Genomic DNA, 18,482 nt, shown 5'->3' with positions numbered 1-18,482 from the left:
TATCCAATTCAATCCAGTCAAAGAATATAGCTTTTATTTTTTAAAACTGCCATTTAAAGCCGGTTATAAGTATATGGTGTATATTTTAGGTAACTAATTTTCCTTAGACAATTTTATCATTTTATATTTTTTTATAAAGACAACATCAGCCATTCTTTTATGAAGCTTCTATTATTTAATATGATAATATTACAAAATTGACGGTACAAGTGTTTAAAAAAATATTGTTACAAACAAAATTTTAATATAATTTAATTATAAAAAGTACTTATTATATCTCACCAAACACCTAAGATATTTTTTACCGACAACAATTTTTTGACCGCTCTGGTAACCAAATCGCTTCTTTTATTCTAAGAGCAACGCCCAAATGTGCTGTGTGTAAGAGGCAAAGGCAAATCAAAATTAATATGGAAACTATTTTTCCATACTTTAAGTTGAAAAATAATGTGTTCCCATGAAATAATCAGAACTAGTTATAACACCAGCAGTATTAATATTGGTTTAAAGGCTGCTAATATTTTGTCTTGGATGATCAAGTACTGTGAATTGGTTCCATAGTTGCCATTTCTCAGTTTTATGATATTTCACCAAACATTGGGAGGAGGATTCAGATGTGCAAAATATCAATACAACTAAATAAACAGACTCCGATCATAAGTCGAACCACACAGATGATTGTTGATTCAACAAAATGAGGAGCATTTCCAATTACTACGAAATTAAATCGATGAGATCTCTAGTTTTAATGCAGAATAAATGTTTGACAACTATAGCAATAAGCAAAACCCTAGAGGAGAAAAGATATGACTCTACATTAATCTATACAATCTCAAAGTTGGAATATAGAAAACAAGGATGTATATCTGCGCACGCTTGTGTTCATCAATCCTTTGGAAACTTGTACTCGGATGATATTTCACAATTGATTACTCAACACGTCATATGTTCAGGTAATGATCTAAGTAGAATGCTTCAGCTTTTCTTCAACGAGTTCAATGCATCGGTATAAGACTAACTCAATAGGGTTTATGGCACATACTGTGTCATACGCAAGTTCATCACAATCCTTCCGAGTTTCTGCCACAATGCCTGACACTAGGGTTCGAAGAGGTAGAAACCATTCATTGTAGGCCTTCTCTAAGTTGTTCCTCGAGAGCACTCCGGTGTAGTTGGTTTTCCCTGTTCCATTTATCATTGCAGTCAGAAATATCCACAACATTCAACAGATCAGATTTCCTTTTGTCATCTCAAAATTTTACATTTACATAATGTAGGGACAATTTTTAGGTTAAATATCCACATTTTCTGGGGGTTCACATATGCAGCAATATTTTAATGCTACCATTAGTGTCAAAGATTATCTAAATTGTCTGCATCAAACTATTCGGGCTCTGATTCACGAATCCTATTTCACTATATTAACATTAATGGTCATGAAGATCTAACTACAGTTTAAAGTTTAAGGCCAAATCGTAAAGCACTGAAAAATAACTTCAGACAGGTCATCTAAAGCAATGTCACACTAATGCACAACACAGGCAAAGCATGGTCAATGTTTAAAGAAAAAAGGAAATAAAGATCAGGACAATAGTTTGGTCAGAGAAGAACTTCAATAATTCACCTACTGAAAAGACTAATGGAAAGAAGTAGAAAATAGAAAGATTTTGTTTTGGCGTCAACAGAACAATCAAACTGCCACAGCCCCACTAGTAACCAGATGAAGTTGAAGCCGAAGATAATACCAAAACATCAACCAGCTCAAAGGGATAAGTACATTATGACAATGATGGTGGTACACTTGAAGACGTTGCCTTTTGATAACCCAATTCAGCACTTAATTCCGAACAGATTAAGTGCTCGTCCAATTAGGTGCATTTGATATTGCAATTTGAGAATCACTTAATAAGTGCCACTTAAAATGGAGTAGAATAATAAGTAACAGTGACATCGCTTATCAGTGAATTATGAACACTTCAATTTCAAAAATATATATTAAAAAATTTCTCAATATGCAATTTCGCTTAAAACTTCATTCAGCTCTTAAAATTTTCAATACTTAAATTTCCATTTTACAAACACCTCCAAAGTTTCTTTATCGGTGAAGAGCATCAATTTGCTCATACCCCCATTTACCAACCCCCAGGCTCCCATGAATCTAGTGAGTCTCCAATATCCTCTGTAAAGCCCCAATGATTGAGGGAATTCTAGGGTTTGTGTATATTGAAGAATCGTCAAATTGAGTTCAGCTTTGGGATTGAATGAAACCTACATTCAAAGAACTTGCCCATTTTCAAAAGAGGACAATAAATTTGATAGTCAATGAAGAGATTAGGGATTGAATCTATACTCGGCTCTTCCTCTCTTTCAAAGTGAATAGAGATTCAGTGGGGCTTCAAATGAGGGTGGGGAGGGGTGGGTTCCCTTTGGGATCGAAATTGAAACGGCAGTCGGGGATGGGGAGTATCCTAGATGGGGCAGAGGATTCATTTTTTATACGAGGGCAGGGGAGCAGAAGGGTCCCATAAAATTAGGTTGCTGAACAATCCACATTATAGAAATGCACTAAAACCTAGGTTAAGAAGTCTAAACCCAAGAATCACCTAACTACCTCTGACTGAGATTCATGACTAATGTTCCTCCTCAGACTCTATTGCTGCCAGTTTTTGTTGATCACCCACAAGCCATAAGCCTACTCTCCATGGTTGTTCAATTTTAAATTTGTGCACATTGTTTAGAAGAATGGAAAGGACGTACTTAAGTCATGATTTCAAGCACTCATGTTGAAGAATTGATTTAAAAACCAATACCCATTAAGCCTCAAGAATGCATCAATACAACCATTTCAGTGCAAGTGCTGATAAGCGAATGCAAAAATAAATAAATGGAAAAAGAAAAAGAAAAAATCGTTGTCAGCATCTAGACTCGAGAAAAGTTACCAAAAGATGACTCCACAATAAGGAACAAATAATTTTTTTGAATAAGTCACAATAAGGTATCTATAATCACCTCCGTGAACAAAAAAAGCACAGGTATAAACCATTTCCGAACCATAAATATTTACCTTTAGACTCTGTTATCAGTACAAATCTGTACAGGTTGAGGGCAGAAAGAACCTGCAGAATATGAAACCCAACATGTTATCCAAATAAAAACAAGTTTTAAGCATATAACCTGCAATAATTCGTTGACAGCATGCCATGTATATTTTAAATTCAATGATAAAAAGGAACTATTTCTTTTACATGGTAATGCCAAATGAAAATAAGAACAAATAAACCGGGGTACTGCCATTCATGCTCACAGTTCTTAGCATCTTGCAGCCCATTCCCCATGTAATATAATTCCCCATGCACTCACAGAACGCTCAATAAGATTATATCTGGCCTTCTAATTAAGACTTCTAATGGAAACACAATTTTGTTATAAAATTCCGAAAAAATAGAAAATAGAAACCAGTGTCAATTACATTAGTATAATGGTAATATTTGGTACAGAGGAACTACTATGAAAAAGTCCACCTATTGTTGTGAATAGAAGCTTGTTATAGAGGAACTATTAAGCAATTCCACCAAATTTCCTGAGTGGCAAGATGTTTTCCTTCATTAAATGGTAACTTTTCCTACAGAGGAACTACTATGAAAAAATCAACCTAGAGTAGCCACTGGCAACTGGAAGTTTTATACTTGAACTTTGTACAAAAGCAATTAAAAAAACTGGAAGACTTGAATTACTACTGAATGGCACAACATTCAGAGGAGAGGCAAGGCATTACCCTGCGTACCAAGTATTTGTCTGAGGCTTTGGCAGTATGGTCAATCCATTACAGAAACTTTTACCTAAATAGATCGCTGGAATGGACCTAAATGAACCTTTTGGTTGGCAAATAGTATACAAAGGTTGATTCCTTGACTAAAACAGTCAGGGTGAACTATCCAATGTTATTTCTCCATTTGTAATGAATCATCTTGTTCTTGTGTACCTTTTCTTTTTGTTCCCCTTGCAGTTTGGAGGATGCCTTCTCCTTCTTTTGTCAACCATATACCAGTAAATTCAAGTCTTGTGGAAGCTTCTATCTTCAAAACTTTGAATAAAAGAAACAGCACACTTTCAGGGATAACATGCAAAATGTAGGATTTCCTACAAAGAAACTATTCTTTGTTTTCAAGGGTAGAAGAATGGGTCTACTTCAACAGCATTGTCCAAAATGCCTATACGAACTCCATTCATTATTTCAGGATAAGAAAGTGGAACCAAATGAAATGGTCTTGGGAAAGTCAATAAGATTCATAAGCGTCTTAATTGTATTTTGTTTTCCTTTTATCTTTTTATTTTCTGAATATTAAGGAGCCAAGATCATTCAAAGAGAGAAAAAAAACTTCCTCGTTGTGTTAATGCGGTCCCATAATTATCTCAGACGATGCCATGGAATTCAGTCCCCATAGAAGACCATGTTTCTGAGTCACTAGGAAGACGAAATAATTGATTTCAAGTAAAATAAACTTTGAATGCCTGTGCAATAATTCAAAAACATAAAGCATATGGATAAATCAGACAAAATTTTCAAAGAGAAATATATGCAAATATGCAATAAATTAACGAAGAATGTCACCAAAAAGAAAATTAATTCTAGTAAAGAAGAGAGAAATACCGCATCACTATACTCGGGGAGGGATGGAGGTCCTCCCTGTGGAGGTCTCAAAACTGAATCCACCAATTCAAGGACACCAGCACTCCAAAACAATGCAAACTGAGATGCCTCATCTTTTGCCTGTAGGACCTCATCATTTCCTACTGAAATTTTCTGGCAATTTGCTATGTGCATCTCCTCTTTAAGACGACCTATGAGAATTGCAATCTGTGTAAAATGTAACTACCACTTCAGAAAATGTAAAGGACTCTAAAACTGAAAAATCCCAATGCCCATAGATCATATTAGCTGCGTTGAATGGCTTACCATGGAAGACGAGTCGCTATTTTTAATCAAAGCTAGTAAAATGTCAAATCTATGAGAAGAAGGAATATCCACAAGAACCTGCTTATGAGAGGCAAACATCAATATGTAAGCAAAAGCTTAAATTACCAAGAAAACTCATGAAAGGGTACACAATTAATGCATTTATCTTCCAAACAACAAAAGAAACCCAGCCTCTTAACAGAGAGGAGAAAAAGAAGAAAGATAAAAAAAGAAAGATAATAAAAAAAAAAAAAAATCCAACCCCACCCTACCTTTCATTCACCATCTGCTAACACCTTAAGGATTCTAAATTCTCAACCTCCATAGACTGAGAACTATGTTGAATCATACGGCATAAAACATATAATCAAATAACATAACAAATTATGCTAGCAGAACAATCCAGGGAATGCCATAAGGCCCATAACAGAAGAAAACGTAGTAGTTGATGCCAACAAACATACACACAGGAGAAAAGGTGCCACATTGAATTGGAAAGGCAATATGCTGATATGTAACGGCTATACAAATATACTTGAGAAAGCATCTTGAAAGTTTGACGTCGAATATATCGGCAACTTTACTACACAGAAAACAAAACTCTTACCCTTTTCAGTGCATCAAAAGCATTCTTCCGTAAAGCTGCATCCGGTGCATATATAATGACCATCTCAATAGCCTGAATTGTTTCCTTCAAATGTTGAGAATAAATATATAAGAAATGTGTATAAACTCAAAAAATGGTGAGAACTACCTGCAACGAAGCAAAAAGGCCAAGCATATGAACTGAGTCATCCACATGTGCACTGTTATATTTGTGGGGAACATTTCCATTCAGAATGTAAAGTAAGAAAATGATAGCATGGCTCTTCAAATCCCATCGCAACTCGACCCATGACAATATGTGCTTTAACATTTTTATTGCTTGCCACCTTTTAGTCTGGTCTCTGCAAAGTTCATCCTTCACAGAAGCTAAATCATCGTCAGCAGCCTGAGCAACCTCGTTGGACATATGGCCCCAAATCACTACTTCGATAAATCAACATGGAAATGGCACAAGTTAAGAAGATGGGTAAATACTAGGCAACAATATTAGGATAGAAAAAAAAAAAAAAAAAAAAATGAAACAAGAAAGATCTGTATCAAATAATACAAACCTGCGAGAGATGCTCCATGCTTGACATGAGAAAAACAACTCATATAATCATCTTCATCATCTGTACAATTTTGAGAATGATTCAACAAACAAAATCAAACAATAAGTACAGGAAAAACACTATTTGTATAAAATAAAATAAAATAATTCAACTTGGCATCATGATTGTAAATTGCAGTAGTGATTGTGGTAATGTTCATCATCACAACGTAACAGAATCAGGAACACTGCCAATACATAAGGGAATCGGTTACTGGAGCTGTGATTTTTTCTTTTTACTGGTAAACCCCATGCACCCTTGATGATGCGAAACCCAGGTGCCAGGAATTTCAGCCAATGTGTAATGGATATTACTTAATGGAGCTGGGATTTTTTCTTTGTGAGGGTAATGCTAGGGATAGAGCCTTAAATGACCCGAGCCGAGCTTTTGGCTATCTGAGCATGAGTAAGCCCAATATGAGTGTCCAAGCTCAGCCCGGACATTTTTCATTGAACTCGACCTCTCTTTTAATCTCTAGCTGTAACTCAAACTTGAGCTTTAGGCCAAGCTTATTCTCATTATAAACCCAAACAATCCCTAATAGACAAATCATGTTCACAAGTATTAACAAGTCTATTTACAAATGCATGTTCATGAACAAGTTCAATAGCCAAATGAACCAAGTCATAACATGCTCGGGGTCAGCTGATTTGATCTTAAAAAAACAAGCTCGAGCTCGTTCATTTGTTTAGTAAACGAGCTCAGGCCAATTTTTAATCAAGCCTAATCTGAGTTGACAGTGTCGACTATAACTCAATTTATCCATAGCCCTAACTAGAGAGGAAAGGAAAGACCAAAACTAAATGGATTAAGATAGTTAGGAAAGATATAATAACATAAGGTTAAATTGAGATCATGACATAAGATAGAGCGGATTGGCGAAACAGGATTCATTTAAAAAGGGACATTACCCAGTGTGTTCTCCCTTGATCAGACCTAACATTTGGCATTATTTGCATAAAATGCTGCTCTCAAGATTTGAACATGCATTCTCATGCTTGAGAGCCTGAGCATTTTACCATTGCACCAGGCAATGACTCTTAAACAAGATTCATTTAGCAGATCCAAAATGGTTAGAGAAAAAGGCTTAATTAAGTTGAATAGTAAACCTGATGCACGTATCAATTTAGGGAGATAATGATGAACCTCAGTTAATGCTATTTAACAACCACTTGCTCCAAAAGCTTAAAATGTTAAACGATATATTTCAAGCTCTCACACCCTCCTGCATGTTCAAACCTTCTTGCATGTGGAGAGATTCACGAACAAATTCAACAAACCAAACATATAAATACAACAAGTTAACAAATATAACCAAAGAGAGTTGAACCCAAGACCTCTCAGAATCAAAAACTCTTGTATCATATTCATCACCCACTAGCTCCAAAGCCTTAAGTTGTCAAGCAATAGCCAGATTAATGCATATAAAGCTTTCACATAGGCAAGACCCACAAGAAGATTATTTGTCAATTGTTATAGCTTAGTTATTAGAAAGACATACAAGAAGATAACCTGAACTTTGATAAAGTTTAGCTCTTAGCTCTTCATTCACCATATAGTCTTCTTTGCTCCTGCAGTCCTGCTGTTCTCATCTTCCCCATCATGTTCTTCCATATTATCTCATCTCATCTCACCTCTCTTCTCTCCTTTTTCAAAAGTTCTGCTCTCTCTATTTCTAGATTTCTCTTATTCCAATCTTTTGAGATTCTTCTTTTCCACCACTTTCATCTCTCTTTTCTTATTTAAAAAATCCTAGTGGAAGTTACATAGTCTTCACCAGCAGGAAATATCTTCCATCGTTGACCTCTTTACTAGCATTTCATGAATGTATTGCTAATTAATTTGGAAAATCAAAATCATAGCTATATATAGTTGAATACCCTAGAGTAAGTGAATATCATTTGTAATTGAATACAATGCAGTGTCCCACTTCCCACAAAGAGATGTAATTTGGACTCTCACACGCTTTGATCTAATACTTCAACTTATGTCTAGCTATTTTGATATTAATAAGAGTAAATCCAGTTCAGATTAGATTATCCCTAGTTTTTGGACAAGCTTTGAGGTGCCTGTCAAACTCACATTCTGTCATGGGTTGTAAGAGCTATTAAGGTACCACAACAAACCATAATGGCCCACACAGCTCTTTTTTTCAGTATCAGTATCATCTACATTGATCCATAGCAATAATGGAGCCTTTCCGAATCGATCCATAATGATTTTCAGTAACATGTGGCAGTGGCAGTCAATTTTAAATCATGCTTGGCATAGATATAAAGTAAATCATGCTTGACATAGATATAAAGTAACAAAGCGGTATATAATATAATAATTGATACAGATTTACCTCCAAGAACAATGCTAGTAAGTGTATCTATATCATACCCAGTTATTAAACCAAGATATGATATATTACAGGATCGGAGAATGTGTGACAGTTGTTTCACCAAATCCAGACAGCTTGAAATTTTATCTCTCAAGCTAATTGAAACAAGAGCCTGCAAATCGAGGAAGAATTAACAAAGAAGAAAGCATTGAATCATTACAGGTGCAGCAAAACACGTAAATAAATAAAAAGGAAAATCAACATAAATACATATGAAGAGTCATAACAGGAACTTAAGAAACAACAAGAATAATGGAAAAAAAGAAGGAAAAAAAAAGAAAAGAAAAAATCCAGTTTCATAGAAGTATTAACCATAATTTGCATGACAAAAAGGCCTAGTAGAGCACGGAGCTTTTCGTTTACTTTGTCATCCTGTTGCATATCAAGAAAGTCATATTATAAGGATCTGTCTATAAAGAACAAATAACCTTAATAAAGCATGGACAATATGTTCAAGCATCACATACCAACTTTACACAAACTGCTTGTATAGAATTCGCAATGCCTATTGATCTGTCAAACAAATCCTTAGAATTTTCATCTCTGTCATTTGAGTCTAAAGACACGGCCGTTAAAACATTAAGGACAACAGGAACTGCTGCTTTAATTTGCTCAAAGTGACGCCTCTGAATTGCGACAAAAACTGGAAGAAAAAAAAAATAAAATAAAAAAATTGAATGCCAACAACTTCCTCAGACCACTGCAGGCAGAGTATAAAGCTTCTATATCTTTACCACTAGGCACTATCAAATAATATGTCATAACTGAAAAATAGACTTTATGGGAACAGGATTGCATGAGAATTTGAGCACAATTAAAAAGTGAATCTCATATGAAACAGCTCTAGTTTGGTTAAAAGTTTGTGACGGGGCTCTAGACTAACTATAAAGAGGTTTGAGTATCCAGCATTTTATTGTTACAGATTACTTTTAATCAATAAAGAAAAAAGATAAAGAATGGAAACAAACAAGTAGAACAGTATAACCAGTGTTCTTGATATATGGGTAGAGATGGCTAAGAAACATGACCGTCTAACAAAAAGCAATCTCCATGTTTTGGCAAGATAAAAATTCAGATCAAGCACTCAGCAGCTTCATCATTGCGTCCTCACCAAGAAAATTTACAAAAAACCCATTCATTCACAGATGAGTGGCTTAGTTACAGTTTCCTTTTTACCATATCTCGCAAATTTAGGACATCAAAGTAAGATCACAATGTAATTCAACAAGTGATCAGCAATCCTCCTCCGGGCTCTAGCAGGAGCTTTATCAACAGAAGTCTGGACTTCCATGTTGATTGCCACCTCCCTCCACTATCTCAGGAATTAATGACAAAAATCTTAAAATCTTATATGTCATTCTGAGTAATAGAGACACAAACACAGGAGGTGGACACAACATAATACAGATAACCAACACGGCGAATTCTAAAGAAGTAGGACACGGCAAATGAGCTATATATGTAAAACAATATATGGGAAAAAAATGTAATCGCGCTTAGTTTTCTAAATTTCAAACTAAATATGTAATGTAGATAATGGATCTCGAAAAATAAAACAAAAATGCATTACCTAGTTTGGTTCACGCCTATATAGGTTATCAGGTGGAAAAAACTAGAGACAGAGGTAGCATTTAGCATTAATTAGCATAAAGTGACTGCTCTAAGACTCAAACTTGCAACCTTACACTCGTTAAAAATTATATAATGTCTATAGTTATAGTTTGAACACTACTTCTCTTCTTTCAGTATATATTTTTATTTACAATAACATTCTTTTCCTATACTAGAAAATGTGCATTGCGTGCTCAACCGGTGACAATATGCATGTACCATGCCAAATTTCCTTCTTCCCTCCTATAAAGTTGGACATTTCAAGGTTTATTCATCCTATATTTGAATGCTGGACTTGGGTCCTTAATGAATTTTAGTTTCAAATTTATTGGTACATCCAAGCATAAGAAATGTCGACTTCCAACAACGTCAAACACGGTATAGCTCCTCTTTAGATATGCTCATGCTACTAGAATGGCATTTCTCTGCTACACCTGATGAAGATCACTACCAAGACTTCAGTTATAGTCAAGCTCCTTGATTGATACTCTAGGAGGGTCCAAAGTTCAAACTTGCAACATGCTCTGAATATAAGGAAAAATAAGGGCAATGCTACAACTTTCCATGTAATACAACATGAATATAAATGTGTGCTACTGTTTCCGCAATTTCTCTTGCATTTCCTTTTACAGTAACTTATTCCTGAAAACTTTGGTGACTTTCGAATGATTTCTTTTGGCTCTATATTTCTTGACAACAGTATTATGACACATTTTGGGTTTAGCTGAACCAAAAAAGACTTTAATATTTACAAAACAGCATGATGATGTAGTACGGGTGACGTTAATTGCAAGGCATCGCAAATATTTGGTGGCACCTTGAAAATACGCTGTAAGGTACCAAAGTTTAATGATCAAATGTGCTAATGGAACAAGAATCCTTCATGACCAATAAAAATCAAAAGCAGAGAGAAATAGCTAAGCATAATAGGAAAATAAAAGAGGTTAAATGGAATAAGAATATATGCCAAGGATATTCCCAAAATGATATCAAATTACAAAACCGCTTTTAAGAACTGAAATGGTTTTCACCAGGGAGAGAGAGAGACCAGAGAGATTAGATGACTTGGATCAAAGATGGAAGTCAACATGCAATTAATATAGGCAAGAACCAACAGAAGTACAGGGACATAATTGCGAGCGCACACACACACACAAAAAATGCTCTCACTGAGCCACATTCTTGATTTTTTGAATTTTTTTTTTAAAAGGAAGAATAATAAAAATAAATGAATATAGCTCAACTCATCCATTAGTTAATATTCTATATAACTCATCATCCAGGTATTAAAAATATTACCTTTTGGCAGCCCGCTTAGAAGAGGATCAAAATAACCATGAGTTTTGAACATCTTGCTTGGAGAACCTAGTGCCTTCACATTGTTAATAAAAATCTATGAGGCACTAGATCAATAAAATGAAAGTCTAAAAACTAGTAGTAAGTAATAAACAATGAAAAGGTGGTGGTGGTGGTTGGGGGGGGGGAAGGGGGGAATTGCTCCAAAGTTACCAGAAGCATTCATAATTTTACAGGCACATTTGACTTTAGTTCCCTTAGTTCGATTCTTAGTCATCTCCAAAGTGCATTTGACTTTCATTATCTGAGTTTGATTCTTAAGATATGCACACTGCATATGTTGACGACCACAAAAATAGTATTTTAACCACATAGATTTAATTGTACAGAGTAAGAAAGGACTATTGAGCAAAAATAAATACTTAGGCCACACAATACTCCCTATCAGAAGCAAACCTAAAATGGTTTATATTTTCTTTCAATGCCAGATTGCACTAAACACCGCTCATCTATCAAGTTGTTGCAACATGCACCCCTGAACCTATGTTACATGAACTCTTCGGTAGTAGGTGTCTAGGTGAAGTACCCATGTCCAACACACATTGCTTGGACATGGGTATGGGATATGTATGCGACATTTTTTGTTGGACATGCACCTAAAAACCATGTCCAATAATTCAATTTCATTTATTATTGTTTCAAAATGAGTGAAATGCCAATATTGCATACTGTGTTACATAAGGACATTATTTAACCTAGAAAATAAAACAAAAATATTAAATAGTATAGATATATTGCAGTGTTATGTGTCTTTTTGTTTGGGGATTTGACACATCCAACATGTGGATACATGCCGGCACTTGATACACGTACCCGAGTCCATGTCACATAGCCCTGAACTATAAAGCTCAGCAATTAAACCCTCAAATCAAATTGTATAAAATTGAACCCCTGAACGAACAGTCTCTTTTATCCATTAAAATCTATAAAATTACAGAAAAAAACCCCCTCTAAATTTCTCTCTCTCTCTCTGTCTTAATCGTTTATTCTCCTCCTCTAATAATACATTTGTAACTTTATACTCCACAATTCCATGGCAGATTCTAAATAATACATCTATTTTTATCCTCCTTTAATAATACATCTATACTTCAATGTCTATCTACTCCACTCCATGCACTGCGCTTGATTATCAGAGACCCAAATTTTGTATCCTACAAACCCTAATTTCAGAGATAGATAAAAAAAACTTCACAGAGACGCAAGAGAAAAAAAAAAAATTCCCGAGAAGCAAATGAGCAGTTGGTCCCTTACTTGATTCTTCCTTCATTATATCCTCTAATGTAGTCATGATTTTGGATGAATTTGAAACTGCATGCTTGCCGTGAGGGCAATTGGAAGGCCTGAGTCAGTGATCTAGGGGTCGAGTTGGTGAGTGAGTCATAAAGGCAATTGTATGAATTATAAATAAATAAAAGGTATAAATGGTTGCCATCAAGCAGGATTTCTCAAACGGGATTTCAGTTCCATGAACAAGACCCAAATGCGCATGTGACATATAAATTTTTTTATGACTATATTACCCTTTATACCCATTTGACTTGGCCCATTTATACCCCTCTCACCTTGCTCAAGCTCTGCTCGAAGAAAAACAATGGCGAACGATTTGCTGTGTTAGTGACTCGAAGTCCTTGTCACCACTCTGCATTGTGCTTGATTATCATCCTCTCACTAACAATTTTTTTTAAGTTATAGGCAGTCAATTTGATAGTTTAAGACTTTGAGGGTTCAATTGCTGATTTTTAAAGTTTTGGGGTGCATGTTGCAAGTTGCAACAACTTGATAGATCACGGGTGCTTGTTACAATTTGACCTTTCTTTCAATTAAATGGAAGTTAACTAGTGGGGAAAAGTGTTGAATGTAACAGGACAGGACTTACTGAAAGAACAAAATCCACATTAGAAAAACACAAAAGTGCAATTGTGCAAACGAACTGAGGTGATGTCACATTTTCCCATTAAAAAATGTCTGTGACAATATACTCTCTTAAACATCCAGTAAAAATTGTCTGTGGCTGCAGAACTACAGCATCACTTCCTTCTTTTAGTGAACCAGAAAAGACTTAATCTTTCTTCTTCAAACACCATGGAATAATGTATTGACTTTTGTCACCGACTTCTCCTAGAACAAAAGGCTTAGCAAGGAACGATTATTCTACACCAAGAGCTCTTAGGGTCAGCTTGGTTGGGAAGAAATTGAAGGAAATAAAAGAAAGGAAACGGAGGGATATGGAGTTTTGTGTTTGGTATAAACTTTGGAAGGAAAAGAGAGGAAATGGAAGGATTTGGAGGGATATGTTTAAAGCTTGAATACTTATTTTGTTATCCCTCCAAAAATGGGAGGAAAGGAAGGAAAGGGAGGGATATGGTAGCATTTTTAATGAAATTTTTATAATTCTAAATTTGCCCTCATTTTTATAAAAGACAAGAACCATAGAAAAGGTTATAGTGGTAAATTCATTATAATAGTTTCTTTTCCTTTCTTTTCCCAAACATGATTACAATCATTTCATTTCTTTTCCTTCATTAGTCAACCAAACACGATAAGTAGCTCACACTATCCTCTCCTATCATTTCTTTTCTTTTCTCTCGTAACTAATGTTATCATTTCTTTTCTTTTCCACTACACCAAACATAGCCTTAGAGCCCCAGAGACACCAATTGGAATAAAATGAATGATATATTTAATCCTTATATGAATTTCTCTATAGCATATGGATGAAATCTTGATTCATTCTAGTTCCATTTCTCAACAATGGAAACATCTCCATAATTTCTTTAATATTATTAAAAGAAATGGATTAGTTGTATCAGCTAAAAAAGTAAAAGTGTAACAAACAAAAGTTGGATTTTAAGATATAACACCTAGTAACTATAAAAGGCACTAAAAATAAATAAATGAAACAATTTATTATTAATTTGAATTGGTCTAGCTTGGATTGGAACACTTCTCGCATTAAAGTCTTTCTCGTATGGTGGTTTAACTATATGTGTTTTCTATCCCAAAAAGCATTAGGCAACTCATTGAGAATTTCTTTTCACTTGGGCTTGAAAATCTTGAATTTATTTTATTAATTTTGGATCTTCTAATTGCTTGTGTATTGTAAGAGTTTCGATGCTTTTCTTACAAAAATAAAATTTGTTTCTAATTGATCTTTTAGTTGATTTATAATCTTGGTTTGTGGATTTGTAATGAATTTAAAAATCACTTCTTGGTCAATAAGAATTACATTAATGACTTCATAATCAATTCTTTCAATAGGTAATATTAAGGACAAGGAAGAGTCCCTAGAATTATACAAAATGATAGTAGTTGGTATACATATTCCTTTCTTACAAGTAGAAGCAACAGATAGATCCATTTCCTAACCTAAAATTCCCAAAGAACAACCACTGATGTTTGAACTTGAGAAAATATTGGAGTGAATAACTTCATACCTACTAACTTGTAAGGGGGGCACATATGCCATCTAATTGCAGGACCACAGCAAGTGGCAAATGAGGCAACTGTCCAGAAGTACCTAAGATACATTAGGCAGGGCAGGCTACGCATGAATGTCAAGAACACCAAGCATTATAAACATCAGTATCCAACCTCCCCTTCACTAACTTAAGTGTATCGTTACCCTTCACAACAGCCTAAAAGCAGATTATAATCAATTCTGACTTTTAAAAGCTTTAGTTCAACATTCAATAATGTCCACAAAGACAATGCTAACCACACTGCTCCATCATTAATGTCCCACTGTAAGTAGCTACTAGCCTACTACTAGTGTACATTTCCAAACCGGCTTTAATAAATTTATAATCTACTAACTAGCATTTCACTTACATTACATGCATTGAAATTTTTGCCATTATATCCTATATTTTGGAGTTGAATTAGGCAGACATGCTTTCAAACAAAATATCCACACCCATGATTAGTTTGTGCAAATCCTTGTAATATATAAGCTCCTTGAAATTCTTTTTTTTTTTTCCTTTCAACCCAAAGCACCAAATAACCCTTTATCTACTACTGCAGAGCAAACAACTAAATAAAAAAGGAATACAAAAATAATCAAAACTTTGCCCAATGCAACAAAATAGCATACCTCGCAAAGAACCGCAATCATATCACGGGGACTACAAGTCCCAATGAAATGATCAATGACACTCTTAGCAATCTCCACACATCCATGAGACGCGCTAGCGAACCTAGCAACCGCCTTTGGTAACTCAAACGAAAGAGCATCAATGACTGCCTGGAACAGCAAACTATCGATAAATCATCTACAAACCAAGAAATCAATCAAACACAGCAAACCAGCAGTATGAGTGATTCGTGAATTAAGCGACCTGGTCCAGTGATGGTTCAGTTATGTATTGATGAATTTCAGTCAGAACCGCAAGTGCTTCGTTCTGTACAGCCTCATTTTCTGGTTCTGACACAACGGCATCGGAAACAGAATTGAGTAACTCAGTAATCTTAGAAATTGATTCTTCGGATTGTCTGAATTCTTCGGCTTCAATTGACTGCAAATGCAAGTGCAAACGAGTGTTGATGTCAATAGGAATTGATGTAAAACCCTAGAACCTGTACATAAACGCTGCTTGTATATAGAGAGAGACGGGGTGGCTTACTTTGGAGCATGAGTTTAGGGTTTGTTTCAGTCGAAATAGAAGAGAATGAGAAGAGGGGGATTCGTGAAGGTTCACTTGAGAGAGATTGAGAACGTCTACTCTCTCTGCTGACATGGTAATACTGTTACTGGAACACTCTCTCTCTCTTGGCCCTGGTACAGTGAGTCTTTAATATTCCCTCTTTCTAGAGTGAGTTCGCCGGAAACTATGTAGATAGTGACCGTGATACGAGTTAACCTCCAAATCACTAGCAGTGCAGATGAACCGCTAGTGCTTTGGAACGTTTAGAGTTTGCTTTGGAACGTTTAGAGTTTGGTTCGGCAAGTAAACGACTCCAAATCAAATTTAATCGAGTTTGGTTCGGCAAATAAACGACTCTAACTCAAATTTAATAAAAATAGCCTAGTAAGTACTTTACTTCAAAACTTGACGCTCTTATTCTCGACGTGTATTTTTTAACTTTCCTTGTAAATTCAATTTCTTATTGGATAAATATTTTCCAACTTGTCTACAAAGAGTAACTATATACATTTCCAACTCTAAATGAGGAATGTTAATTACAGTCACGTAAGCGACTGCCCATTCACAGTAGTCAATTATGATAGGTTAATTTTGAATACATTAATTAGTTTGAAATTCTATTTTTATGGGACTCTACTAACATTATTTTTTAGACATAAATACTCTTTTAAATTATCTAATCTCTCTTCTTCTCTTCTTCTTTCCTTTTTTAATCGAGTATGTGTGGTTAGTTCCTGATATGATAAAAAAATTCAAAAAAATAAAAAGAAGGGTAAAAAAAAATCGATTATATATTTCTTCCTTTTTGTTTTTCTTTTTAATTTTTACAACTATCCTTGTATAAATGGATTTAAAAATAATAAAAAATAAAAGAAAAGAAAATAATTCCTTCACCAAAAAAGAAATATATGCGTGTATAAAACTAATTTTGTATATATATATATTAAATCTCAGAATCTATCTTGTTTTCGGATTTTTTCTCTCTTTCTCTCTCTTTTTCCTCAGGATCTATTTATTGTGAATGGATTATCCTATAAAATATAGGATAATCCATTCACAATAAATAGATCATGAGGAAAGAGAGAGAGAGAGAGAAAAAAAATCCGAAAAATAACAAGATAGATTCCGAGATTTAAAATATATATATACAAAATTAGTTTTATACACGTATATATTTCTTTTTTGGTGTTTTATTTACTTTTTTTTTAAATCCATTTATGCAAGGATAGTTGTAAAAATTAAAAATAAAAACAAAAAGAAACATATCTATATATTGGAAAAAACAAAAAGGAAGAAATATATAATCGATTTTTTTTACCTTTTTTTTCATTCTTTTTGGATTTTTTTCTCGCTCTTTTTTTTTTTTCTTCTTCCTTTTATTTTTTTCCAAATTCATCTATCTCTTGTGAATGAATTATCCTATCACATAACTAACCATACATATTAAAAGAAGAGAGAAGAAGAAAGATTAGATAATTTAAAAGGGTATTTTTGTCTAAAAAATAATGTTAGTAGAGTCCCATAAAAATAGAATCTCAAACTAATTAATGCATTCAAAACTAGTAAGCCACTGCAATTAACATTCCTCACTCTAAAATTACAAATACAACTATTCCCAAAGTTTTCCGACTTCCAAAACTGATTATGAAATTAATTTTTCCAAAGGTAAGCAACCAGTTGCACTAAAACACAACTTAGCCTCGTTTCTTCAAACAACCATTCTGCCTAACTGCAATCAGTTGCATTAAAACGCAACCAATTGCATTTTTTCTATAATATAATCTCTGCGTGAATTTTGAGCCACAACTCTACCACTGTCAATGTTCAATAATAAACATAGGTTTGGATAAGTTCATGAAGACTTTGATCATGAACATAAAGTTGCATAAACTCACGTACATGGATGAACAAGGCAAAGCGATATTGAACACGAGTTCAAATTAAATTGAAACAACTTTTGTTATTAAACGAGCCAAGTCTAACTTCTCGTAATAGTAATGAGCTGAGTCTGAAATTAATATTTTGAATTTGTCACGATCCCTAATTGAGTTTAAGCTAAGTCTACAAATGAATGATCGGAGTCCAGCTCAACTCAAATTCGATCAACCGGTTCATTTGCAATCATAATGACATATGGTCTAAGGTCAATAATTTATCTCACAGCATTGTGAGGTGGGGAAAAAGTAAAATAAAATAGCGTTGTTTGGGAGGTAAAAAAAAATTGATAATAAAAAGATAATTGTCACTCTAGCTTGACCAAAAAGAGAAAATATAAGAGGAGGAGGGGCTTTTGACAACTACCAACAATACAATATCATGCGTCTGAATCAGAT

The 18,482-nt window shown here is 34.4% G+C and overlaps 1 protein-coding gene across 2 annotated transcripts; it reads right to left on the bottom strand.

Annotated features, from left to right (window-relative positions):
- Positions 1-613: 613 nt before the first annotated feature.
- Positions 614-16,455, bottom strand: LOC132304512 (aberrant root formation protein 4). Of its 2 annotated transcripts, none has more exons than XM_059802237.1 (14): positions 16,129-16,455; positions 15,844-16,020; positions 15,600-15,749; positions 11,450-11,522; positions 9,007-9,182; positions 8,852-8,911; positions 8,501-8,651; positions 6,115-6,174; positions 5,712-5,986; positions 5,565-5,636; positions 4,958-5,035; positions 4,652-4,858; positions 3,065-3,116; positions 614-1,182 (listed from the first exon to the last, which is right to left on the bottom strand). In XM_059802237.1, the coding sequence occupies exons 1-14, from the start codon at positions 16,240-16,242 to the stop codon at positions 962-964; spliced, it is 1,866 nt and encodes a 621-aa protein (XP_059658220.1). In that variant the 5' UTR covers positions 16,243-16,455; the 3' UTR covers positions 614-961. The 2 variants fall into 2 exon arrangements, with proteins under 2 accessions (XP_059658220.1, XP_059658221.1); XM_059802238.1 differs by having other exon boundaries at positions 5,712-5,983; positions 16,129-16,454.
- Positions 16,456-18,482: the final 2,027 nt, after the last annotated feature.

Source organism: Cornus florida, unplaced genomic scaffold (genome assembly GCF_030987335.1).
Source record: "Cornus florida cultivar Cherokee Brave unplaced genomic scaffold, ASM3098733v1 CherokeeBrave_3.0.0_Hap2_Chr04, whole genome shotgun sequence".
In the NCBI taxonomy this organism is placed as follows: Eukaryota; Viridiplantae; Streptophyta; class Magnoliopsida; order Cornales; family Cornaceae; genus Cornus; species Cornus florida.
Note: the sequence above shows the minus strand (reverse complement) of the source record. Positions and strands in the feature narration are given on the sequence as shown.